Source organism: Doryrhamphus excisus, linkage group LG17 (assembly GCF_037039965.1).
Source record: "Doryrhamphus excisus strain RoL-2023G ecotype Guam linkage group LG17, RoL_Dexc_Guam_v1.1, whole genome shotgun sequence".
Classification (NCBI taxonomy): Eukaryota; Metazoa; Chordata; class Actinopteri; order Syngnathiformes; family Syngnathidae; genus Doryrhamphus; species Doryrhamphus excisus.
Genome location: NC_136373.1, coordinates 9,107,845 through 9,133,664, shown reverse-complemented (window position 1 = coordinate 9,133,664; position 25,820 = coordinate 9,107,845). Strand labels below are relative to the sequence as shown.

At 40.8% G+C, this 25,820-nt stretch overlaps 3 protein-coding genes and 1 long non-coding RNA gene across 5 annotated transcripts in view; all 4 read right to left on the bottom strand.

Moving 5' to 3' along the window:
* Positions 1-678: 678 nt before the first annotated feature.
* On the bottom strand, positions 679-2,606 carry LOC131104133 (uncharacterized). The gene is made up of 4 exons (XR_013630207.1): positions 2,528-2,606; positions 1,908-1,983; positions 1,301-1,429; positions 679-862 (listed from the first exon to the last, which is right to left on the bottom strand). It is a non-coding gene; the product is annotated as an uncharacterized LOC131104133 (long non-coding RNA).
* Positions 2,607-3,260: 654 nt separating this feature from the next.
* srm (spermidine synthase) lies at positions 3,261-6,480 on the bottom strand. The gene is made up of 8 exons (XM_058085502.2): positions 6,202-6,480; positions 5,861-5,981; positions 5,669-5,761; positions 5,447-5,600; positions 5,298-5,381; positions 4,953-5,098; positions 4,749-4,871; positions 3,261-4,056 (listed from the first exon to the last, which is right to left on the bottom strand). Exons 1-8 carry the CDS (start codon positions 6,330-6,332, stop codon positions 4,042-4,044), a joined length of 867 nt encoding a protein of 288 aa, XP_057941485.1. The 5' UTR covers positions 6,333-6,480; the 3' UTR covers positions 3,261-4,041.
* Positions 6,481-7,068: 588 nt separating this feature from the next.
* Positions 7,069-14,967, bottom strand: exosc10 (exosome component 10). The gene is made up of 25 exons (XM_058085501.2): positions 14,746-14,967; positions 14,191-14,327; positions 13,932-14,055; positions 13,748-13,852; positions 13,508-13,667; positions 13,294-13,402; positions 11,808-11,883; positions 11,456-11,566; positions 11,227-11,370; positions 10,898-11,088; positions 10,211-10,367; positions 9,898-10,046; positions 9,739-9,789; positions 9,506-9,617; positions 9,384-9,431; positions 9,233-9,308; positions 8,877-8,983; positions 8,684-8,776; positions 8,524-8,592; positions 8,328-8,433; positions 8,144-8,217; positions 7,653-7,830; positions 7,499-7,563; positions 7,343-7,416; positions 7,069-7,250 (listed from the first exon to the last, which is right to left on the bottom strand). Exons 1-25 carry the CDS (start codon positions 14,965-14,967, stop codon positions 7,220-7,222), a joined length of 2,769 nt encoding a protein of 922 aa, XP_057941484.2. The 3' UTR covers positions 7,069-7,219.
* Positions 14,968-17,355: 2,388 nt separating this feature from the next.
* Positions 17,356-25,820, bottom strand: part of cntn3a.2 (contactin 3a, tandem duplicate 2) — a 40,335-nt gene continuing 31,870 nt past the window's right edge. For both annotated transcript variants that reach the window (XM_058084604.2, XM_058084605.2), the window contains 4 exons: positions 25,303-25,489; positions 23,452-23,564; positions 23,186-23,354; positions 17,356-21,863 (listed from right to left, as the gene is read on the bottom strand). In XM_058084604.2, coding sequence (XP_057940587.2) covers positions 21,766-21,863; positions 23,186-23,354; positions 23,452-23,564; positions 25,303-25,489 — 567 coding nt within the window. In that variant the 3' untranslated portion in view covers positions 17,356-21,765. The remainder of the gene's footprint in view (positions 21,864-23,185; positions 23,355-23,451; positions 23,565-25,302; positions 25,490-25,820) is intronic.

The following is a 25,820-nucleotide window of genomic DNA, read 5'->3' as shown; positions in this document are numbered from 1 at the left end:
CTCTCTAGACTAGTGTTTGTCCCACCTCGTCGTTCAGAGTCAACTGATGACACCTGCTGGATGAGAGGTGAAACTTTCTCTAAGACAACCACAATAGTCCACTTGCAATTGATTCAATGCCCTGGTTGATTATTCATTCACCTACAATGACCAGAGAAAGGCACAAAAGATGCCATAGAGGAAAGGTGTAAGAACCATAGAGCTGGGAAGTAAAGTCATTGTAAAAATAATGTTGAACATACAGGGTTGCCCCTGACCAAATTGGGGCCTTAAGTGAATTATTTGGGGCACCAGCAAAAACTACACTCTTAAAAATGCTGGGTTAAAAACAACCCAATCTGGGTTGTTTCCCAACCCAACGCTGGTTAAATATAGGACCAACCTCGCGTTGGGTTGGTTCTCTTAACCCAACAATTGGGTTGTACATTGGGTTGTTCATATGACCCAACGCTGGGTTCATATTTACTACACGGCTGGGTTATTTCAACCCAACAAGTTGGGTTGCCAATATACCATATATATATATATATATAAAATTTATTTATTTTTATTGTATGCTAATATTATTAATAATACATTACAATGACACCAATGTAACAATAAAATATTTATTAAAATTCAACATTTCCAGAACATACAAATATAACAACTCACAACATTTCCAGAACATACAAATATAACAACTCACAACATTTCCTTCACATATGAACAAATTATGTCCAAAAAATTACATTTTAAGAACGGGTGAGGGGGACAGCTATGAGAGAGTGATATATACATAGAACAAGAGGCTCTGTGAGCAGCAGCACAAATGGGTAGGCGATTGTGCCTGCTGCAAGTATTCCACCATGTTAGCTCCGACCTATGATGAGAAAAGAAAAAAAGGTAAGTATTTTGTAAGTATTTCTAGCAGTGCAGAGCAATTGTCATCAGCTCTCTACTGAAGCTATTTCAATATAAAATCTACGGGGAGAAGTGTGACACCTGTAAAGTCAATGGCGTGTTCAACAATTTATTCAGGGGGTTTTGCCAGTCTTATGTTTGGTCTGTGGTTTGTGTGATATGTTTGGTCACACATCACTATGGAGTAACAACTTACACCAAGTTACAACTTGTAAGAATAGTGCTTCATGAAATGAGAAACAGCCAAATGTTACGCTGTCACACAGTCCACGAAATACAATCTTTTCAAGTCGCTCCTCATAAAAAGAGTCCTGCTTTAAGACTGTGTAAAAGAACAACTGGAGTCATTTCACAATTCATTTACATTTTAATTTCTGTTGAAAGGTAAATTACTTACCAGCTTAACATCGATGAAGGCTCTCTTCACCTCCTGAATACTCGCCCGGGCCAATTTCCTGCCCTTTTTAAACACAGGCGGAGGGAGCAGGATGGGCAGCAACGTCATGGGCAACTTCTCCCCTGGCATCTGTAGGACAATTATGGGTGTCATTACCAGATTGTTGAGAACATGAGTTTTAAATATTATAATATATTACAATTTTAGATAAAACTGTTTTCAATATGTTCCACTACTGTGCAGTGTTGTCGTATTGCAATCAACCCTAAAATAATATTGAGAAAATGTCTCGATTATGTTTACTTGGTCTATATTAAAACACAAAAACACACCCCAAACATTTTTTTTTACCAATTGGGATCATAATGTGTACCATAGAGGGTTTGTCATCATTGTCTCGAGCAGTGGTGAGCAAACTTTGACTCGCAGGCTGATATAACAGCAATATATATTGGAATCGCAAGATGGCTCACCCTGTTAAAAATGTGGGTATTGGTACAAGCAACAGTGACTGACCCACCGCCATTTCTTATGTCTATAACATATAGCAGACACAGTAGCTACTGTAAAACAATACCCATAAAATGAAGGCATGAAGATGACTTACCTTTCAATCAGCCCCGGTAGCTGCCACTCAGTCAATTTGGAACTGACAAACTCATCCATAGATACTTTTCAGCGAACTGAAACATCCCAAAGAGGGTGCATAAGAACAAACATACCATGAAATGAAATAAGATTCAGTAGTCCAAAAGTATTTTCGACATTTATATGCGACTTACAAAACTGTCGTCGAATTCGCGCCCAAACTAGTTCAAACTGATTAGTATACAGTGGACTATCGGTGGCTAACGGAAGCCCGCTAGCATGCAGCAGTCTAGCTTAAAAAAACACCGGTTCATCAGCAGGCTCGTATTAATTCACGAGATTCTTTAACTTGATATCACATAAAATGGCAAATTGACGAGATAACTGACGTTGTCCTCATAACTATCACACATGTCTCTTGTAATTTCAACAACATAGTTTGGTTCCTACATAGCTCGCCAGCGAATGTGTCCGCTTGCCACTTTTGGAGGGAATGGAAGTTTGCTAAGGTTACCGATCGATTCCTCAGGCTAGTACTCAACAGTGCTTCACGAACTTACATTTTAACACGTTTATGAAGCGTTATATAATAATATAAAGTCATTTATACGGTAAAACAATAGTGGGAATGTAACAAACCTTGCTCCGTGCTGAAATTGGTCTCCTCAGATGAAATGTGGGGTCCGAACGAAGTAAGTTTGTGGGCGGGGCTTTGTTGCGCATGTCCAAAATTCTACCCAACGCTCTGGGTTGTCCAAAATGACCCAGCACAATATAATGGAAATCACAACCCAGCAGCAAATAACTCAGCACCCAACTGAGATAACCCAGCGAATTGGGTTCTCAGAATACCCAACTCAATAAAAATAACCCAATTAAATGACCCAACAGGCTCAACCCAGCGATTGGGTCAAAAAAATAACCCAGCATTTTTAAGAGTGTACTATGTATTATTATATGATTATTATTGTTGTTGTATTATGCACATACCACAGTCCTAAGAAAACATAATTCAGGATCAAATAGAATGACATTTCAAACGTTACGTTCGGGTTTAGTTCCCTCTGTCAACAAATGCATCAGTTACACACTGCTTTCAATCAGTATGCCTCTGTAATGTCTCCTCAGAAGATGGCTGGTATGAATTCAATTCACCAACTGATGGTGACATGTTCTCCCTTGGAATAGTTGAAAACTTCCATCATTTGATATAAAACTTTTGCCAGTGTATTGTTGACCACCAACCTGCCATCTTAGGCTTGATTACCCAAACATTCAACAAATGTTAATCAGGTCCAGTGGAAAAGTCTAGACAGATGATGGTTGTCAAAGATGGTTGTTCATTCACAGTAAATAGCAGACAAGGACAGTGTCAAATGTAAACAGATTTATTACAGTTAGTGGGTTTTATAAAAACAATTTCCTTTCATGACCAAAACATGGATCCCAAACTGCTGTAAATGTTAGCTAATTAAAAGGATAGCATCCAGCAGTAAGACTTAAGACAGAGCAAGCTTTTTTCAATAAACCTACCCCAGTCATTGCATATTGATTAGTATGGTAAAAAAACATTTCTACTAAATATGAAGTATATCTTCCATAACAGAGTCATGGTCAAAGCAGAGAATTGTTCTTAAAGGGACAGTTTTGTAACTCACTTCAAATGTCTTATTTTGATACACACAGAACCCTTTTGCAACAATTAACCAAACGAGACACACTTAAATTTTAAAAAATGTATGCCAACAAAATGTGCTGACTTTCCTATGAGCAAAGAACATTTCTGATGAAAGTACAGCAATATACTGTATTACACAAGAATGATGGAGTTGAACAGTACAAACAGGCCTTCAGCATGAGGTCAGGTTGGATGGTGTGAGCCGAGGCCCAGTCCGGTCCACAATTGGTAGAGACAACATGTTAGAGATAACATGAGCATATCAGAAATAAACACGGATTGTGTTTAAGACAAAGAAAGGAAAACGAAGCATCTCCATGATTCTGAATGTTGACCCAAATACAGCTATCACATAAAAGGACCTTTTCTTATAAGAGAACAGCTTGAAATGTTGACTGTTGACGACCAAGAAAACTGCAGTTGATTTTCCGTGGACTGTGGATCATGCATGAACACTTAGCTCTGATGTGGCCAATCACGCTTCGAGGACCTGCCAAAAACCAAGAAAGGTAGAAAATATAACTCTGTGTCTTGAGATTACAACCGTTTTAACCCTTTAGGCACTAGAGGGTTTTTTTCAGTTTTAACATTTGCGACTGCATCAGTTGGCGACGACGGTGGAGCTGGTTTAAACACACACGTTTCATAGCAGTCTCCATGTGTGTAATCGCATCCGGAGTGCTTCGACCCGAGCTGCAAGAGCTTGCAGATCTGCAAAGTGATTCGCTTTTTGTTTTGACTTTGGCATTGCTGCAGTTGCCAAGCAACACCTTATGTGAACACTGTGTCCATTAGCCCGTTAGCTTAGCTTAAACTGTCTTTGGTGTTTAATATTCATTGTTATAGCAGTTTTTGTCTCTCACCAGACCTTGTTACAGCCAGATATATCACTTCACGAAGACTCAAGAGATATTTAAAGACTGCGGCTCACTTGCTCGCTAGTTTGTAACAGCTGTTGGCTCCTTACTGCTCGTTTGCTACGGTGAGTACGGTCCTCTCACTTGTTTGAATGAAGGCAGGGATGTCGGCACACTTTTCTAGAGTTGTTGTCAGAAGTTATGGCCGGTAGCAAAATAAGAGTTTTTGCCATCCATGGTGGACCATCTAAATGTTGATACTAAAAAAATATCTGATCCCCTCATTTACTGATCATTTGAATGCAAGTCTATTAATGACACTGACCTTTCTTGCGAACTCAGGGAGGACAAATGCTGCTTTGTGGATTTCCGTGTTGTAATATTTCAGGTCCATGCTTTCCAGCTCTTCTTTTGATAGTTCTTTCACTGGGCTCTGGAAATGTGTCTCCTAATGACAAAAGGGCACACATTGCAATAGTCAATCAAATGGGTTCATATCATTCCAGAAGGGGGAAAAAAAAGCACTTACGGGATTCTTACTGCAGAGCATGAATCCAATTTGGCCGCTGGGATAAGTTGGGATGGTGCCATAGGCGTAGTCCACCACTGGGAATAAGGTCTTGCAGAAGGTGTGCATTTCTTTAATTAGCTTCAAATGGAGCCATTGACACTCTCCTGGAAGTATGACAAGCAGCAAGAAAAAGAAACGATGTTTGGCATGTTGCCCAGTTTCAATGAAACAACAACCATTTTTCAATTTTATCTTATATTGTATGGACTTTTAATTGATCTTTTATCAATTAACGACCAACAGGTTTGTTGCTCATGCTGTGTAATGAAAAAAGTTAATTCAGCAATACTTGGTTGCATTTACCCTGGGAGCAAAGAATCCCGCCTTTTGTCAATGCAGTTTTCATCAGTTGATAGTAACTCTCCTTGAATAAACTCTCAGCGGGGCCTGCAATGAAATATATTTTAAGGGCCCTATTGAACATTGGGCAAATGAGATGCCATTGCACTTACCAACAGGATCAGATGAATCGGTAATAATAACATCGAAGGCATCTTGGTTTTGCTTCATAAACTCAAAGCCATCTCCGACATGGAGGGTAAGTTTGGGACTAAAGAACCCTTTGGCCATGCCCGGGAGGAACTTCTTGGAGACGTTAATAACGTCCTACACAGCAGACAACAGCGTATGGTAGTGAACACCAGAGCACAGATTTACAAAGTCTTGTTTCTTACCTCATCAATCTCACAGAGAACTACTGATTCTACCAGAGGATTCTTCACCACTTCCCTCAGCACGCCACCATCTCCACCACCAATAATAAGAACCTGTTGAATGTTAACACAAGCAGCTACAGGTACTTGGTAAAAGTAGACGTGGTTAACTTGGACTGCTTGAAGCACATTGTTTATATTCTCAATGTGTACCTTCTTGGGACAAGGGTGGCTGTACAGAGGGAGGTTGGCAATCATTTCCTGATACGCAAACTCATCTCTCTCCGTGCATTGAATCACTCCGTCCAACACCAACACGTTGCCGTATGTTTTACTGGGAGGGGAAGTTGAAAGTTATATTAAAGTGCTTTTTACTTATTTCACTAAATAATCAGTGCAATTTATACAACATTTATATAGGACAAACTAACGTTATTTCATCAACAAGCTAGTGTTGTAGGTTAAACCGAGATAGCTAGCTTGAAGCTACAAATATACTGGTAGTGTACCGGAGCTAGCACTGTTAGCGCAGTCATGGAGGCTTAACCGCTCACCTCTTGAACACCAACACGTCTTGAAATTTGGACTTCTTGTGGTACAGGACCTCGTCCACTTCTAGACTCGTAGCTTGCCCGGGCCACAACGTACATGTCTCCGTAAACCATCCATCCCTGATGTTGTCCATGCTGTCAGCCCGCTAATTTTTATAACTGAACTAACGTGACAACGTTTTGACACTTAAGGAGATGGCTGACAGCCATACTTGCTGCTTTACCTTAGCAAATAGATGCCGCCTGATGTCATGACGTACAGCTGCGTGAGCCATTAGGGTGAGGGCATAATGAGGCTAGTAGCATAGTTTGCTTGACTTCGCACACACAGGCGCCTCCCTGAAACCCACGTGAAGCCCGGAGCAGTGGGGCGCATAAGCGCATGCGCGCTCCGGAATACCCCAGGACGAAGGAGGGGGCAGTTCCATGATGGGAAGACAACATCTCTTTTGAATAGGTCCAGATCACTAAAAGAATAGGCTATTTCAACCCCAAAGTGGTCAATTAAGATTACAAAAATATTTTAGACCAAAAATAATGTAAAGTTGTGTGTAAATGATACAGTAACCAACAAAAGATATATAATGTCAACTGAGACATCCTCAAGACACCTGAGTGAAATCAAATTGTATATCTTCTTCTTTCTCTTTCTTAGGGGTCACCACAGCAAATCCATCTCCTCCATCCAACACTGTCTTCTGCATCTGTCTCTCTCACACCAGCTACCCTCATGCCCTCCTTCACTAGATCCATAAACCTCCTCTTTGGTCTATATGAACTAAATATTTTGGCAATAAAGACAAAATTCGAATGATAACAGATGAATTATAATGAAGACCAAGAAACAACATTGAGTCATCAGAAGCCATGTCAATTAAAACAAAAGTTTACATTTTTAATACAAATACAGGGTAAGCAATTCCACAATTTGAGGGAGTGGGGGGGTTAAATTCATGAAACATTTAGGTCAAGGGTGGAAAAGAAGGAGTTCAACCTATATCAAAAATGCTCTCAGGCTGGTCTATCTTTTGGGCCAGTTGTGGCGAAATCCTCTGTAAGAATAACACAATAAGAAAAGTGATTATATAAAATACAGACATTTTAATATACAACCAATTATACAAATATACAATATTTTATATACCTGTCAGATCTTCCAGCAATGTATGACATACTTTTCCCAGCACCAGCATTATTTTTTTTCCCACCTGCAAATTTCTACAAAACAAAAAAAAAACTTTAAACACCAATACACATGTACAATACAGACTTATTGAGCACCAGAAACAACAACAAATACCTTTTTCTTAAAGTCGCGGCTTTGTCTGTTGGGATCAAATTGTGCGTTGTCCTTTGCCTTAGTACCTGTGAAAAGAAATAGTCAAATATTAACAAAGCCTGTTGCATCTTTGGGCCATGAAGTACATTTTTGTAAGTTTGAAGAAAAACCTTACCAGAAAAGACTTTGAGGTCTGACTGACTGTAGTCAAAGGGTTCAAATGTGTCTTGAGGAATAGGTTCTGGCTTTTTGGTCTTCTGTGCAGTTTTTAGTTTCTTATTCTGTATGGAAGTCGAATCTCCAGCCTCACTTGGGGCCCTCTCGCGCTTCTTTCCTTCCATTTTTGCACATTCCTGATAAAATAATACTTCTTAATGTATATGTAATGTGATTGGCATTACATGACAGTAATGTCAGTATTTTACATCCATACAAAACCATCAGAAGCCTGAAGATTTTTCACATCAGGCATGGTGTCAGGAAACAATCACAATTTCCACAAGTCTCTGTGCAAGCCATGTGTCATGAACATTTGAAATTATGTGAATACGCCAAGCCTAGATCTCTAGTGGGTAAAAGTGTCCAAAAAGGGACGTGTACATGGACAGTGAGGCCTACCTGAATTGGAACAGCATAGACAAAAGGACAAGGGAGAAAATTACTCACGGCTGCCTGCTGACGCACTGTGGGCACATTCTTCAGGGACTCTTCGTAGCTTTCCTGAGCCTTATTTCTTTCCTCTGCAGGAATCAACAATAACGTGCAATTAATCTTGTGATGACACATCTCACAAGGTTTACAGCATAGTCAAGGGTCATTCACGCTTTGCAAGGGTCCAATTCTATGTTACCTCTTGCTTTCTTTGCTTTTTCCTGTGCTTTCTTCTTGGCTTTCATCTTTGACTCCAGGTCTTGCTGCTGCTGTTCCATACTCTGCAGTTTCCATCTTCTACTGATCTGAAATGAGTGAGACAATTTGGTTAAAATTGTATTGTTGTCTTCATTCTCATTTGTGACTTCTTGAATGTTTGGATCTTTTCGCTGTACCTCGAAAATCTTTGAAGAAGGGTCAGACTTTGCATTCTCACTGATATGGACGTCATTAGAAGGCAGGTACTGGAATGACAAATAACACAAGCAAATATTGTGGGTCTGTTACATTAGATGACAAACAATTCTGGAGGGTGAGTGGAGTGTTAACTCTTACCATCCTGAAAGGGTTTTCAAAAGACTCAATGATTTGCCTGGCTTTCTTTTGAGCCACAGAGAGAGAATCTTGGCATTCATTCCTTCCAGGCTCCTTGGGGAAAAAAAGGTATATATATATATATATATATATATATATATATATCTAAGCGGGTGCAGTACCTTCAAAAATGTACAGTAATCCTTATTGTTACCTCAAACAATGAGATTTTGGCAGATGACATAAGACTGCTTATTTCCAGAAGATCTGCATCAGATTTGTGGTCATCACAGAAGAGCACTCCTTGTTTAACAGGCAGTTCTGAGGGGGAAACGGGTTTACTTTTTTATGCAACAGATGCCAGAAGTAGCAAAACATGTCAAAATTGTAATGTTTTGTCATATGCATGAACTGTATTATATTGTATAGTATATGTCGCTTATTCAGTACTTGTCGCACTGGACATTAAATCCCAAATGATGTCATTAAAGAAACGTCAATGTCAATTAATTAATTAAAGAAAACATTCAAATACCTATACAACAAATATAGTCTCAATGTGAAGCTTACCATCAGTAGAAATGTAACTGGTATTGCTCTCAGGGACTCGAGATGTATCATGTGGACCAAATAACGTAACCTCAGGCTACAAAAGAAATCAACAATTATACGCACTCCAAATGCGGACTGTCTACAACCCATTGAGTGAAAAGTTTCTCACCTTTTTGATTGGTAAGAGTCCTTTTGTTTTTTGCACTGCGACCTCAGCCTGTGTGCACAAAATTAAAGCAATGATAAAGCGCACAAACATGGCAATAGATCATGCGAGAGAGCGTTTCTTACTTTGAGGAGAGGCATTTCTCGAGCCTCCTGCACTAACAAATGGAGCTCGTTGACCTGCTGCCTCACTAGTGGTGGGACCGGGTTACAGCAAGCAATGATGCCCTGAGGCTCTCTTAGTGGATAAAATAACAAAATACACTATACTGACTTCATGAATAAATCGGTTAATAAAACGGTTGGATGTGGAGTGACTGAAATAGATTAATCATCATGTGGCGATTGAGTCAACTTACTTTGGCAACTCTTCAGATATTTTCCTCATCATGTGAGTGGGCAGGACATATCTAAAATAAATAAATACCATCAAATATCATCATACAGTGAACTGACATTGTCACTGAAAACGAAGGCTGTAGCTAAAATAGTTCAAAATCCATTTTGAAACATCCTACCCAGTGCTTTCATCTTCCTGCCGAGCCAGCTTGTCCCTCCAGGCAAACAGCAGTCTGAAGGCAGTCAGCTGCTGGGTGTTAAAAGACTTCTTCTGCTTCCTCTGAACCTCCAGATACGACTCCTCTGTGAATATTGGCTTTGCATATTTCTGTGTGGGAGGAGAACTTGTGAGAAATGTCAGGATAATGCAAGAGGAATTGTAAAATATGAAAGGGATAGAAGAGAAGAACATCATCTGGATGGAGCGAGAGCAAAGAAAAGGATGGAAGGGTGTCATTTCAATCTCTTTGGAGAAATTGAATTTGTGCAAACCTTAAGGGAAACATCTTTGCTTCTGTTCCAGACAGACTGCAGCAGACCAGGCTGGCCATGGTTGACGTCCAAAAGCTGTGCCCTTGTGCAGTCATAGATGTAAAGGAGATAGTGGGTGTCACTGCGAGCGTACAGGGACATCTCATCTGGTAAGGGCCTATGGAGTTAAAGTCGCAGGTCAATCTTAGGGTCACATTAAAAAAAAAAAGACTATGAGAGGTTGAACAGTCATTATCATCAACACACCAATCTGCCTCAGTTTCAGACTGAGGCAGATTGGATCCCTCAGTATCAGACCTCAGTTTAATGAGCGCCAAAATTTAACTTTGCATGTTTGTTTGCCATTTCGCAAAAAAGGATCTAAAAGAACCAACCTCAACAAGGAAAAACATAAATAAAATACCTCTGTCCAATGTCATCATTCGTGCTGTCATTTTTACATTGAATATAGACGGCTAACAATCTATTAAGTGCACATACAAGGTATACCTTGTATGAGACCTGTACTATGTGAAAGGTATGCTTAAATAACGTCTATTGTGATCTGGCGTCACAGAGAAAATACAAATCACATTAAAATTGGATGGATTGTGGCACTTTAACTTTGTAGCAGATTTGTCCTACAATACAGGTCAAGGCATTATGTTCAAGCGTCCCCAGGTTTCCCCTGAAATAAACTATAAATACCGGATCCTCCAGTCAGCAAGCTGATAGCGTTTATCTGAATCCACGCAGCAGAAGTGCTTGAGCAGGTGGTCGAGCGAATGTCTGGCCAGGTTTAATGCTCGACTGGCCTGGTGCGTGTCAAACAGGTTGACCACATACAGGCCAAAGTCTCTCTGGAGCCACTCGATGTCAGAATCTGCGCCATGAAACACCTGACAGCCGTAAAGAAAATACAAACATCAGAACATGAAATGTTCTGCAGAAAGTAACTCCTAAACCCTCCATCAGTGACCAACGACTACTAAATCACTACAGATGAGATAAACCAATTGGTAGATGAGTTGCATTACCTTGACTATAGACTGGTTGGTGAAGGCCTCGTTGAGAATGTACATCTCACTGCGGAGCTCCAAGGTGTCGATAATGAAGTCCTCCTCTCTGGTGGAGATCTGCATCAGACACGTGATTCCTAGGAAGCTCCTGTAGGAATGGTGCTATCATGGAGACCAGGATCAATTGGCTGCTCTGCAGGAGCACACTTAATGACATCATATGCTTGATACATAGTTGTGTGTGTACCTCAAGGTCCACTGCAAATTCAGACACCTCATTCAGCTTCTCATTCAAAGCCACCAGATCACACAGCGTGTCAACGAAGGAGCACCTTGTCTCTTCTATTGGCTTGTACATCTACAATGAATCCACAAGGCCAGTGTGTGTGTATATATATATATATTTATGTATACAAACACACACACCACTTCCTGTCATTTATTAATAAAAAGTGAATAAGTAAAAGGAGGCATATTTCAGAGATAGCTGCTAATGGTGATTAATCCTGATTATATAATCACAAATGAACAAATTACTTCCAACCCGTGATTAATCTGATTAAAATGTTGTGTCATTCATTCATTCATCAATAATGTACCTGTGGCTCTGGCTTGGATAGAAGGTTTTCAGGTACTGTAAGATGATCCAGTTCATATTGGTACGGGTGTGCAAACCTACAGAGAGAAGGGGGTGTGAGACATAATCCCCCAAGCATGCCTTTGGTCTACCCCCGAGCCTTCTACTGGCTGGCCAGAGGGCATCCAGACTACATACTTGAGCTCCCTCTCAATACAGAGGAGCAGCAGGGTCTGTTTTGAGCTTCTCCTGGATTACAGAGCTCCTCATCAAATCTCTTAGGGCAGGGGTCTCAAACTCAATTTACCTGGGGGCCACTGGAACTAGGGTCTGGGTGAGGCTGGGCCACATCAGGTTTAAAAAAAAAAAACACATTTATTAAAAACAGGAAAAAAATAAATTAAAAACTGTCTTCAATGCTTTTGCTTCTGCTATACCCTACACTTTTTTTAGTGCTTTGGTTTAGATTTTCCACAAGAAAAGCTCTGATAAAAGATTCCACTGTTCTCAAATATCTTAATTTTTATTTTTCTACACAAAATAAGATGAAAAAAATAAATAAACAAATCAATAATAAAGAAAATAAATCAATCAGTAATAACTTAAATAAAATAGAAAATAAAAACTCAAGAAACTACGTATAGTTGATGGGTAGAGAAATTATTTTCTTTAGATTCAAATTACAGTTTATAACAGTATTAACAGTTATTTAACCTTTAACATGAACATTAATGAAACTTAATTATTTGACCCAATTAGCAAGTTAGCATCGTTCCATCTAGGCGCAGGTTTGATGAGCTACTTTATCTTGTGACTTGTATTTACAGTTTTATTCCAAATCATTTCCTGCATTTATATTTGTAGCCAGCGTCATAAGCCTGTAGCTTCACTGCTAATACAATGTTGGAGTTGTTGTTGGACCAGACAGCGCATTGACAGCACCTTATTTATGGATTTGGACACGACAAACACCTCTATACACACCAGAGACAGGTGGACAGGCACTTAGCAGCTGAAATAAAGCGCCTGTAGTTGGTTTCCTGTCTGGAAATCCTGGCGCTAACCCGAGCTAGCAGGTCCTCAAACTGAGCCTGAAGTACTGCTGGAAGCACTGTCGACCAGGCGGAACTGCGGGAAGAAGCGTTGGAACCAGCCGAGCGCTGTACGTCGCCAGAGGGTATCATGTACCCAGAAATGACAGCGGAGCTTCAGACTTTCAGAGCAGTACAGCGCAGGGACGCTGGTGATCTCAGTCATGGATGATGAGAGAAAAAGCAAAACAGGCGGTTTTGCTCGCGTATGGGCGGGGCAAAATCACGTAAATTGTGTCCGGTGTGCACACAGCTTGAAGCTGTCATTTCTGGGTACATGATACCATACAGCACCCATATGAAACTCGCGGCCCGCGGCACTAGTTTGAGACTCCTGTCTTAGGGTGATAGGCCGCTCGTATCGGCATATATTTTATAAATAATAAACAATTTAAAATGATGGTGGCTCAGTCTTACATGTCTTCTACATGCTCTTGGGTTCTCTGGAGGTGAATGAAGTCTGCCAGTGCTGCTGGGATGTCAAGATCTTCTGGTCTCTCTTTGCGGATTTGTTTGTTGGTAAAATCTACACTCAGGGGAGTAGGGAGAGGTAATTTAACATTATGTAAGATTTTACACTTGTAAAAACATGAGAATTGGATACGTTGCTGATTGAACTTTGACATCTTACAAGATGGAAGAGGTTTCTGTGCGTTGGGCTTGATGAAGATCTTGGGAATAAATGGTGTGTTGCTGTTGTCAACCTTTTCTTTGAATTTCAGTTGCGGCCGTGGAATATTCTTAGCCTGGAGCAGCCTGAAAGTCTCGCCACGACTGCCAGAGCTCGAACCCTGATCAATACAAGCATGGTTTCAGATAAAGTAAGCATTTAAGGACATGTAACCAGACTATGATTTTCAAACCAACCAACCTTGCGATTCCAGCTGGAAACGACAATCTTAGGAGGCAGAAAGCCAGCTGGCATGACAGGCTGCTGGCTCCGGTTCACACCATCAGCCTCATCCAGAAGAATCCCCTTGTCAAGTGGACGCATGAACTTACTTGCTTTGCTTTTCATAAAGCAATTAGCATAACATAAAAAAAATAACTCATACCACTTTCTCTAAGATGACATCATTGGAGTCCACAACCATGTCAAACCTTTCCTCCAGGTCAGTGATCTTGTGGCGGTCTCTCATACGAGATCGGCAATTGTGATGCTGCATTATCTGACTCATGCTAATACAGAAGCACAGAGGAACGTGTCAGGATATACTGTACGTCAATAGAAAAATATTAATTTACCTAAATTATTTTTTGGTTAATAACATTTTGCAATGAGTTACAAAAACCATCATTGGGATAGGATCTCACCAGAACAAAAGCTTATCTCCTTGAACTCCACAGAATTCCCGGAAACCAGGAAAGCTGCGATAAAAATCAAAATCGTCTCCAGCTTGAGGCAAGCCAGCAGATGCTTTGGTGGCTGACAATACTGAACCCAATCCATACTGCAAAAGGAGACAGTTTGTTACCAAGTATATAAGCGTGCTTTACGATTGGAGACGCGTGTGTTTCGTTGTACGGGTTCAGGTTTGTAGATGTTTTATGCAAGACTACTGAAATCAAATTTTACATCGTCATATCATGATCCAAATATTCCATGATATATGCTAAGGTTCATATCAATGATATTTTTCAAATCAATAATCAGTTGATCTATTACTTTAGGCAATTCTGCCATCTCTGGGTTTGAGTTGCCTTAATGTGCTTTTTACAGCAGTTAGACGGCAATATGTGTACCAACTGGTTTTGTTTGTTTCGTAGCAATTAGCTAACTGTGTCAGCAGTAGTAATGAAAGCAAAGTGAGCTAGTGTACATCCACGTTGCTAGGCTAGTTCTACTACATACTCATAACCTCCACTTACTTTGACAAAAGCATCGACGTCTTTGAAACCGGAGCAAAAGTCTGTAGCTTCCTCTTCCCGGGCGTCAGGATGAGAGTCTTGCTGGTGACTCGTAGATGTTTTATTTTTCTTTAAAGAATCCATCGCCTGGTTTCTTGTAAACATGTGAGCCGCAAGGCGACTACTGGTACCTTGTCTTCTTCTCAGCCGCTGAGATCGATACTCATGTAACACCAGCGCCATCTAACGACGCGGAGTGCAGAGGTAGTGAAACGAAACTGCAGCTCAAATTCACAGACTTCATATTACAATCTGGATGTATAATTCATACATTAATCACCAGTCTATGCTATGTAATGATTTCATTTAATTTACAGCCATAATCGCGATTCTCCCTGCCTTGTAAATGCAATTGGCATTGCCGCAGACAGTTTATATTGCAATACTGCACTAATAATGCTAACCCACAGGGAGGCAGTGTTGATTTTTCCTCTCTTTTTCTGTTTACTCACACCAGCTCCACTGTTATATTCCACTATGCGCCTCGGCTCTTAGAATGCAATTCAGCAAAACATGCACATACTAAATGTCTTCCCACTGTGCACAGGGTACAATTTTGCCCTGTCTGCAGTCCAGAAGATTCCTGGTGTGTGGATTCAAGTGGTCAATACAAGGAGGCGAAGAGTCATTGCTGAGGTATTGACACCCCCAGCTCATTATGGATGATCTGTGGTGTGTGCGGACAAACCTAACTTTTCCTCACTTCCCTTCGTCATTGATCTCTTCACAGCGTCCTCGTCTTGTTATCTTAAAAGCATCTCTGCAACACTGGCTCGATCAATATTTGCCAGTATCTGTGTCATTGTGTTGTTTTAGCTGAAAATATGTGAACTTCAGCACATCTGTGCTCTGTTAAAGCTGGACACTTGCAAGGCTGTGAGTTAAGACTTAAGAGCAGAGTGACTGTTCGGATGCGGTCCAGTTTACCGTGTACATGAGGCAAAAGCAACTCAAGACATTTTCAAGGCAATTATATTAAAGTGGACCTATTATGCTCAGTTTTCGACCCTTACTGTATATTGATTTGGGGACTCCTATAGAGCCTGAATCCGGGTCCCGTTACAGGCCTTCCCAACGTTCCCCTGTTAGCACACGTGAACAAACAAAAGTCAATTAACAAAACGGCTATGTAACAAAACAGCCCCCCCCCCCCCCCTCCCCACAGGAGTTGGCATGGAATCCACGCAAACTTCACCAACTAGACCCTGATCCTTACGACGGTTATTACACAGGGATGTTCTTACGCATCTGTTGTAGGAGGTGACGGGATTCGGGGCAGACCTGTCCAGACAGCTTCATCATATGTTGCAAAAAGGCACCGCTCGAGATTCGTCTCTAAGTGGCGCTCAAACAATAAGACTCGCAGGCTTAATAAGGCTTAGCCAGCCCGGGCCCTCAACACGTAGGCCAGGAACAGAGCCCCAGACAGAGGTCAGACGTAAAACTCCTGAATTTGCCGAACTCGTAAAAAAAATGGCACACAGTTATCAAATGAGTACATCATTTGCATAATGTGACTGTGTCCAAGGACCATCAGGGCCCTGCCATGATCATGAGGATGACAGAAATAGCTGATGCAAGATGCAAGTCCTGTACATCCATTTGGAGTTGCCAATGTTCATCCACACTGAGTTTACTGGTGGGAACAAATATTAAACCTTTGGATAATAAAGACCTTTGTGCCTGGGATGGCACAAATGTCAGAGACAGGATTTTGATATTCTTATATTTTGAATAAACTTGAGACCCCCTTTGGCCTCTTGCTTTCAGGGGGCTTACAAGTTTAACCATTCCACCCAGTGGTCAAACACGGCTTCTGCTGTAGCCGAGGTTCAATGAATTAACTTGCTGTCAGTGAGGAATTCATCCCCAGACAGAAGTGGGATTGATATGTAGTTGTTTCATGTTTGCAGAATCTGCTGTTCCCCCCCGGGGGTAACAGTGGAGAGAAATTAACTAGTGGAACCCAGATTTCTGCGTCTGGCTACCCTCCACATCCTAGCCCGCCACAAGTTTCCTCCAAGGGCAGCAACAAGAGATGGGAGGACCTGCTAGCTAACACAAACATAGATGGCTCTTTCTTTCTCTTTCATAGATGGCTCATAGATGTGCGCTTTCTCTCTGTATTTCTGTATTTCCTAACGGCAAACAATCAATGCTGGAGATGCGCCCATGAACACTTTGCAGCAAAGTGCAACCTCAAAGCGAAATGCAAACAATGTGAGAGGATGTATCTGGAGATCCCGGCCAAAATGAGTCAGGAGCCGGTAAACCCAAAGCACCTGAATCAAGCACTTGTTTCATGTCAAAAGCATTAGAATTCACGTGATGAATTCCCTAACAAATTCCCCATCCATTGAATTGAACAATGTGACTGGAATTTAATCTCATTTGTGTGCTTGTTCATAATATTTTGCACTTTATTGTTTCGGTGGCACGCCAAGTGTCATTTATATTCCACCTCCAGTAAAAGACAATAAAGGTGCTGATGCTGAAAATGACGCAGTGCCACATTGTATGTGTTGCTGTATTTAAAAAAAAGGCTCAAGAATTGTCAGTTGATTTTGTACGGTTTTATTATCTCCCTTGTTTAGAAAACAGAAATACACCAAACAATATTATACATGCACAGCTTCAGCATATCAAGATCGGCTGATGACGTTTCAATGTGAAAACGCTACTGACACAATCTCACAGAGATCACCTGCATGTCAAAAATACAGAAAAAGGGTGAACAGAAAGGCCAAGCATTGTTGTCAAGTTGGGCTTTCTTTGTGGGGGGGATTGCGACCTCTCCTATTGTCAGAGACAATTTTGACTCTCTATTCTTCAATAAACTGATAAAATGAGAAATCTGCATGGGTGTAAAAAGACAACACATACATTATGAGCAGTTGCTTGCAGATGCGTCTAAAGAGAGCGTGTGATGGCATCGACTAAGAACGTTACTTTCTTCTCATGTACTTTTTGATTTCTGGAGTTTTCACCATCACAGGTAGGCAAGCCCCCATTTTTCATCAAATATACAGAAATGTATCATGATAATTCCTGGTTTTAAACAACACTTGACCTTTTGTGCAGAATTATTGTCAAAAACAAAAATCTAAATCAATCGAAAGTCAGAAAAACAATCGCGCAAGAGCTCGGCAGCGCTCACACGTACAAATGTCAATAAAATATTTGCCACAGCACTGCTACTTAACAAAACAAAGAAGTTACTAGTTACTGGTTACTAGTCTGTAACCAAAACATGTTTCATTTTCGACCGTTAAATATCATAAAAAGAGGAAATTGTCTCCCATGTAAACATTGGTTAGATTCATGAATGACATCCCATGATGCAATAATGTACACACATGGATGGCATAGAAAGCTACAAAAACAGCAAATGTACGTGATGTTGACTGACAAACCTCCATGTAGTTACATTTTGCTTTCTTTACGCTCAATCATCTACAAGACGCAAGCTAGGAAACACTTGCACACCCTAAATTAATCATGATCTGCCCACATTTTTCTTTAAATGTATCTCATTATGTAAAATGTAACTTTTGACTATGACATAACCGTCTAAATCTATCATTTCCCTCACTTGTTTGCCCCACTTGTGAGAGAAGATGCACTTAAACGTTCGTCTTTGAGGTTCTGGGTTTTCATGACGTCATGATGGAAAGACCTCCATCATATGGGAGCTGTAATTAATTTGAATTTGTCTTCCACAAACTAAACTAGCATAATGTTCCTGTTCAAATGCAACGTGTGTATCCTGTCCAATTCCATCATGTTATATTGTTGCATGTGATATATGACATTTATTACGTTGCACAAGTGCAGAGTTACAGTGGGTGTGTAAAAAGGGGATAAAGTGCACAATAGTACTTCTCAGAGCCACACTCTGTCGGAGACAAGCGTGGACAAACACAGCTCATTAGCATTAAAGCTACAAACACAAATGGCATGTCCCAGTAGATTGTGTTACAAGCACTTTTAAACTGTCTAAATTCCAGCATTAAGGCTAAGGCTACATCCACACAAATACAAATATTTGAAAAACACATTTTCCGCAATTTGGCCTCTCGTACACACAGGGTTTTGTACTTAAAAACAAAGATTTTGGAAAACTATGTGAGGATTCTTCTGTGTGTTGACGGGTAAACTGAGCTTTTTGGTTTGTGACATTATCTCATGTTTTGAACTTAGTACAGAACTTATTTTGTGCAGCAATCAACACGCATGCATGTGCCTCGGAGCATGCAAGGGCAATAAAAAAGACATTCAGGATGCCTCCTCGGCACCTTGTATGCAAGTGTTGCTTTTAAAAATGATGTACATCCAATAGCTCATTAAACGGACCAATAGAGGTGTTATAACGCGCAACCACTCAGCTGTCATTGATTTTGAAGGCTTTCCATTGGCCAAAATGTGAATGACAGCTGGTAAATGTGTTTATGTGGACAGAGTTTTTTTTTTCAAAACACAAACAGCAACACAACAAAACACGAAATATCTGTATATTTGAAAATATGTTTGTGTGGACTTCATTTTGGACAAAACCTCCAATACACTAGTGTGGGACCTCTGAGATCTACTGTATTTAAAACTGTTGAAAAGTACTACAATATGGGATATTCATTCATTCATTCATTTTCTGCCGCTAATCCTCATGAGGGTCGCAGAGGGTGCTGGAGCCTATCCCAGCTGTCGCCAGCCAATCACAGGGCACATATAGACAAACAACCATTCACACTCACATTTATACCTATGGACAATTTGGAGTGGCCAATTAACCTAGCATGTTTTTGGAATGGGGGAGGAAACCGGAGTACCCGGAGAAAACCCACGCATGCACGGGGAGAACATGCAAACTCCACACAGAGATGGCCGAGGGTGGAATTGAACACGGGTCTCCTAGCTGTGAGGTCTGCTAACCACTCGACTGCCTTGCAGCCTATGGGATATTTAATGATATCTTAATTTTTGTAATGTGCTAAAAGATAGCCATTCCCCAAAATTAAACATTAAAAAAGCACTTAACATTTGGCCATGGCATGGACAATACCTCAATTGTAGGAAAGTTAACACTATAGTAAGTACTGTGTTCCATCGCTTGCCTTCAGGCATGCTCTCATTACTAAAGATGTTTAAACGTCTGCTAAACAACCTGGTTTTCCATGAATCAATCAGACGGTTGTCAAATACAGTATCTGACGTACCATCTGTAGCCATCAAATGCTATTTTAAATACTATGAAGTAATGATTGAGCGAGTGTGGTGCTTTGATTGATTTCAACAAACAATGACGACAGATACTGCACGGAAATCAGCCAATCCAACTGACAACGACGGACGGACTCAAAGTGATAAACACAGCTGAACATACATTGTTGCCAAACAAGCCGGTGGCGAGATTTCAATGATCAGACTGGCACATTTGGCAGCACTTAAAACTTCTCCCGCTGACTTCAGATGCTGTTAATGTTTCGCTCTGCAACCGTGTACCCCAGATGGATTTTATTATTGATTAGTCTGTGGAGTGTAGGCCTTATTAATTGGTTGAAAATGTCAGGAAATAGAACAGAGAAAGCTCATCAAAGTATTCCCACAACTCAAAGTGACATTTTCTCAAGTTGCTTTGGCAATCATGAAAATTCAAAGATAACGACTCTCCGCTATTATACCTGTGCTCAACAACTTTCATGCTTGGAAAAGTTCTCTTTTATAATTGGGTTTCCTGTAGCCTTTCCTTGTGTCTGTGTGTTAATGTGTTCTAACACGTTGCCAAAAATGGTGGTAGCAGTCATTCCAAGACCCTGAATTTCAGTGGTTCCCAAACGCTTTGGTGCGGCACCCACCATCACCCATCACTGACAAGTGGTGACCCCAATTTTCAATTCAAACTTCTCAGATATATTTAACTGGACTGTTTAATATCTTAAGGAACTGCGGCTGCAGTGATAAGATGCTGTCTCTTCTCCAGCAGATATCTGCAGCTGTGTGTTGAATGGACAGCACGTTCAGTCTCCACTCGATGTCAAAGCCTAGCAAAGCCACTAAACTTGGCTCTGTGACCGACTTTTGGGTCCCAGCCCAGTAGTTGAGAATCACTGCTGTACTGTATATACTGTAACTACATGGCATATGCAAGTGAAAATGAAAGTAAAATACAATGTGTTCTCACAAGAATTGTCTCGTCTTTATAATGTTACTGACGTCATAATTATTTTTGTCATTATATGGTAATGTTCCATCCTTCAAACTTTTCTTGGGATGCCATACAGCGTAAAGAAAATTACATCCTCCAAATATGACCTCATCTTGTATTGATCATCACACCGCAAACTAAATAAGTCTGATTGTTTCAGCACGGGCATGGTACTTGAACACATCCCGGTCAGCAGTTGTGCTGCAGATCCAAGCTATGTAAATCCAATCCATCAGTCAGCAATAAATCGCAATGACAGCTCTCAAGCATTAAAAACTGGAGGAGCCCTCAAGCTAAATGGAGCACTCCATAATCACATCATACGGGGTAAATTGACTTTCATGAGTTTCAATGGGGGACAGGACCACCAACAAGCAAGTAAAGATGGAGATGGCTGTAAGTAGAAGTATCGTTCTCATCTGTCAATATGCTTGAGAGGTGCGGGCAGGTGTGAAGGATCGTGTTCCTGCTTGCCAATTCAGACGGAGGAAGGAAAAGCCCAAAACACAAAATATCGCTTCTCTGGAGGTTGTCCAGTTGGTACATAAAGATGTATGGAATAAAAAAAGGACGACTGATTCTACGTAGCACATGAATGGAAATAAGGCATCTGTATCGTTCGAGACACAAAAAAGGCAGAGATGTCGGACAGTGTTTCTGCTCCTCATACCCGCAGAGTACCACAGCAAAATAGCATGTGGTAACCTCCAAAACAAACACAAAATATAAGAATTAAAAATGCACACAATACTTAAAGATGAAAAACGGAGCAAGGTCTGTCACAATGTTGACCTGAATGTTGATATTGATATTGCGAGGAGCAAGCAGGGTGGCGACACGTCACCTTTAAAGCCTCTTGAGCCACGTGCACTCATACCTGCAGCATGCACAAACACAAAAAGGGAATAAGAATTACTTATTGTTTATGACATCTCAGATAATGATGTAGAAGATACAATTAAAAATGGGTACAATGACTGACAACTTCGACCTTCAGAGGATTTGAAGTACGTGGGCCTGTCCTGGCAAACTGTTCATGTGGTAAATGCCCCTTAAAGTAGCAATTTGGGTTCAAAAAGGATCGTCAAGCCAGTGGCAGTATGTGTTTGTCACCAATTAGCTATAACCATTTTCACAAATGAAAGGTTGTCGTGTTCTGACATGTATGGATGAAAAGAATTGGGGGTGGGGGCTCGGATGGAGAAAGCTTGGTCGCCCCCAAGTTCGGGGTTGTACAGTCTAAACCTTTGAGTTGCAATGTCTAACAGAAGGGTAAATATAATTACCTTGTGATAAGGCGTCTTTTAATAATAGTTGTTTTGAGAGTAATATTACATAATGCAACATAACACCTCTTTTGCCACCTTTTTCCCAATATTCACACAATATTATTGTAGTAGTATAACTTTCTTCTAAAAAACGATATTATTTTATTTTTCTAATATATTTATTGTCATGTTATTGTTTTTGTGGCTCAAGTATTTTTTAAATCTGTACTGCACGGAGTACCATTCTGGTTGAATCTGTTTCCTATCTGAGACTAAAGTGCCTTCTTTCCAGTAATCCATTAAAAATGTGAAGCATACAAAAGTGAAAACCTTTGATGTTTCAGAGTTTCTTTGAACACCACTCCCATGCCAAAGTGTTTTGCGCATATACTTTTAAGATGGAGCATTCACGCAATATAAGAAGCCTATTTTTCATGAAATACTTCAAAACACACCCTGGACTTCTACCTCTCTCCGCTGCTGTTTTCGGGGTTTGAACATAAAAGTTAGCTTCACATGCAAATGAGCATTTGGAGCTGAAGAGGAGCCCCCATGGAGTCACACGGGACAGTAATTCTACATGATAATAGAGGAAGTCAACCTGCGACAAAGATGAATTCTACAGCAATATTCAGCCAAACATAAGCCGTTCGAGCCCTGTGCCTGCGCCGGGGACTTGTGTAACGGTGAGCCAACAACACAGGGCTGATATCCTTCTTTAAAAACGTGCGGTGACTTTATTGTGCAAGTGGCTGAATGAGAAAAAAAATATGTAGGTTTTAAGTAAAGAAGACCTATTTAATCCTTGTGTCATGGTCAGCATGCTCAGTGTTGCAATATTGCAAACATTTAACACATGCTATTTCTTGACGGCAGATGAAAACGTTGTGGTCGATATTGTCCTTGAACCACTGAAAAAGAATGTGCTTACTAAGCTGGTGGATTCGAATGGGAATGGAAGCCGGGCCCAGGCCTCCTTCACTCAGGGACTGAATGTGAATGACGTATTCAACATCAACATCGGTGAGGTTCAGCTCTGCTGTTGAATTGGTTGTTGTAAAAATGCTGACTTCTTTGTGTTTACTCCTCCTGTATGACAGCTGAATGAGGCAAACAGAGGTGGGTGAAATCCATGAATAGTCTGATGCTTTTTGTTGAACACAAGTTATGTCAGTGTCAATGTGTGGAGAGACTCACTTGGTAACCTGTAACTTCCGACTCGGACTCCATTGCCACCACGGGCTCCCAGTACAGAGAGAGCTGGGAACCAATTAGAGTCCATTCAACGTCAAGTGGTGGTTGGGAGGGTGCTGTGACATAACATGCCAATGAAAACATTACAAACTGTTAGGAGTGAGGAAAAATCCATTTGTGTCAAGTCAAAGTTCTGGAAAACATGATGTAAGGATGTGAACTTTAACCCCAGCTATCGAAAGTGTTGTATCGTTGACAATGAAAAGTTGGGATGAGCCGGACACTCGTTATATACGAGTATCTGTTAAGGCAAATACATTTTTGTCCAATACGAGCATGAAACATCTTGTCATTATCAGTATCCGACTCTCTGAGCGGCAGCCACAGAGGCTAGCGGTGCCCCGTTCACGTACACGGTGCAATTGAGACAATGAAAACACCTCTCCGTTTGTCACAATGCCCCCACTTTTTTAGGTTTCCTTCAGCTGGCCTCTATGGCAGTTGGTATCGAACGTTACTTGGTAAACGTGTTCCGTAACATGCGTGGTGCACAGCGCTGTGCACACACACTCAACAACTCAACTGGGGTAGCATGACTGCATTTTTCCCTTGAAATGTGTTTTTGTCTTATTTCAATAAGTCATTTATAAAACAAGCGTGCTACTGCTGAACACAGTGCTTTTGAGAAAAATACAGTCCAAAAAGCTGTCAGGTTTTTGCCATGTTTGCATGAATGAGGACTCACTCAATGGTGTGCATTGTTAGCTGGTTCATATTAACTTGTTTCCTCGTGTTATAATGCACAAAAAAGGGAAAAATGTGTTCGTGTTTTACATAAGGATTGTGAATGATGGGCAAAATTCCCCAAAAAGTGCAGTTCCCCTTGAATGTTGTTTTGTTCAGCAGTGTGTTTCATCTTGGAACTATTCAGGTCGTTTATGCCCAATGTCACTGAGGCAGGCCTTGAATGTTGTTTTGGGGTCTTTGTGTGACTGTTTTTCTCCATTTGTGGAGCATGGCTGTCACTGTGTTTTGCTGGAGTCCCAAAGCTTTAGAACTACGGTAGCTTAAGAAACGTTTCCAAACTGATAAATGTCAATGAAATTCTTTAGCTCTCAGCATGCTGCCTAGCTTATGAGAATCTTTTGGTCTACTTCCCTTTGTCAGGCAGGTCCTATTGAACTGATTTGGTTATTGAGAACAGGTGTGGCAGTCATCAGGTGAACTCAGGTGTGATGAATCCCAGTTCAGGTATCTTTTCATGAATGACTTTTTCACACAGGGCTGTGGATTTTTTTTCTCCCTGAATAAAAAAAAATGCCAATGCTTTTTCACCTCCCTCGTCTTAAAATATCGTTATGGTGATCCATGTATCGCAGATCGTATCGTATTATTAGGTACCCTGACTTTTCCAGGGTTAATAGTAAGGTTAAATGTCATGAAGGTTGCTCATATCTACGTATATATTGTCACACTCTCAAAGGTGAAGACACTTTATTTGTAACACAAATAGGAATCCATCTATTTAGGAAAGTTGAAAAACTAAACTAAAAAAAGGACAATTTGTAATAGAATGGGCCGTGACCAAATCCACTGTTGTCTTAACCTTGGCGGCGCCTTCAATTAGAACAATCCCACTAAGTCTCCCAAAGGATAATTCTTTGACTGGAATGCAGTGAGTGTAGTGTGTAATTGCTTTTGTCTTCCCAGACATACTGTAGCAGAGCAACATGAACGAGCAACAAGGAAGGCCATACAGAATACACATCACCCTCCATAGTTTGTACCACAAAATAATCAACACTTGGTGCACAAAAATCAAGCTCCAGAGCTGCAGGATGTCTCAAAACTTACGTGGCTTTTTTGTGGTGACATTGATTGCAGGAAGGAAGGGGCCGGTGCCGGCTGTGTTGAAGGCGCTGACAGTCAGGAAGTACTGCGTGTGCCTTGTTAAGCCGCTAACTGTAACCGAGGTTTGGTTCCACGGTATTCGAACCTTGCCCATGGTCTCTGGTTTAGTGTCATCTTCCCAGTACACCACCTGCAGTGACAAAGATTCACTCATAGCATTTGGACCGGAGGTCATTATGGTTGTTGGTTTTTGCTGTGTTAGCATGCGCTGCTGTGAAATGATCCCCTCCTGCTGTATCGCCTGAAGAGACATCATAGCATTCTAGCTATCCACTGCGATGTTTGATTCGGCATAAACCTCTTTTTTCTTTCTATTTTACCTCCAACAAGTCTTATTTAGGCTTCGCTACCATCAGGAAGGGCAGTCTGTTAGAAAATGACGAATCCATATTTTTCAGATTGGTAAACCATTAAATCAGGAAGATGCTAGTCAGATGAGTCGGATGCACAAACTCCAGAAA

Excerpts from the sequence above, each read along its gene's own strand:
- srm (XM_058085502.2), bottom strand. The coding sequence starts at position 6,332 with ATGGACAACATCAGGGATGGATGGTTTACGGAGACATGTACGTTGTGG. Across the intron at positions 5,982-6,201 it reads GACGTGTTGGTGTTCAAGAG|TAAAACATACGGCAACGTGT; the intron begins GTGAGCGGTTAA and ends TTCCCCTCCCAG. Across the intron at positions 5,762-5,860 it reads GCCACCCTTGTCCCAAGAAG|GTTCTTATTATTGGTGGTGG; the intron begins GTACACATTGAG and ends AACATTCAACAG.
- exosc10 (XM_058085501.2), bottom strand. The coding sequence starts at position 14,967 with ATGGCGCTGGTGTTACATGAGTATCGATCTCAGCGGCTGAGAAGAAGA. Across the intron at positions 11,567-11,807 it reads TATCCAAGCCAGAGCCACAG|ATGTACAAGCCAATAGAAGA; the intron begins GTACATTATTGA and ends GATTCATTGTAG. Across the intron at positions 8,434-8,523 it reads CTTCTTCAAAGATTTTCGAG|ATCAGTAGAAGATGGAAACT; the intron begins GTACAGCGAAAA and ends CACTCATTTCAG.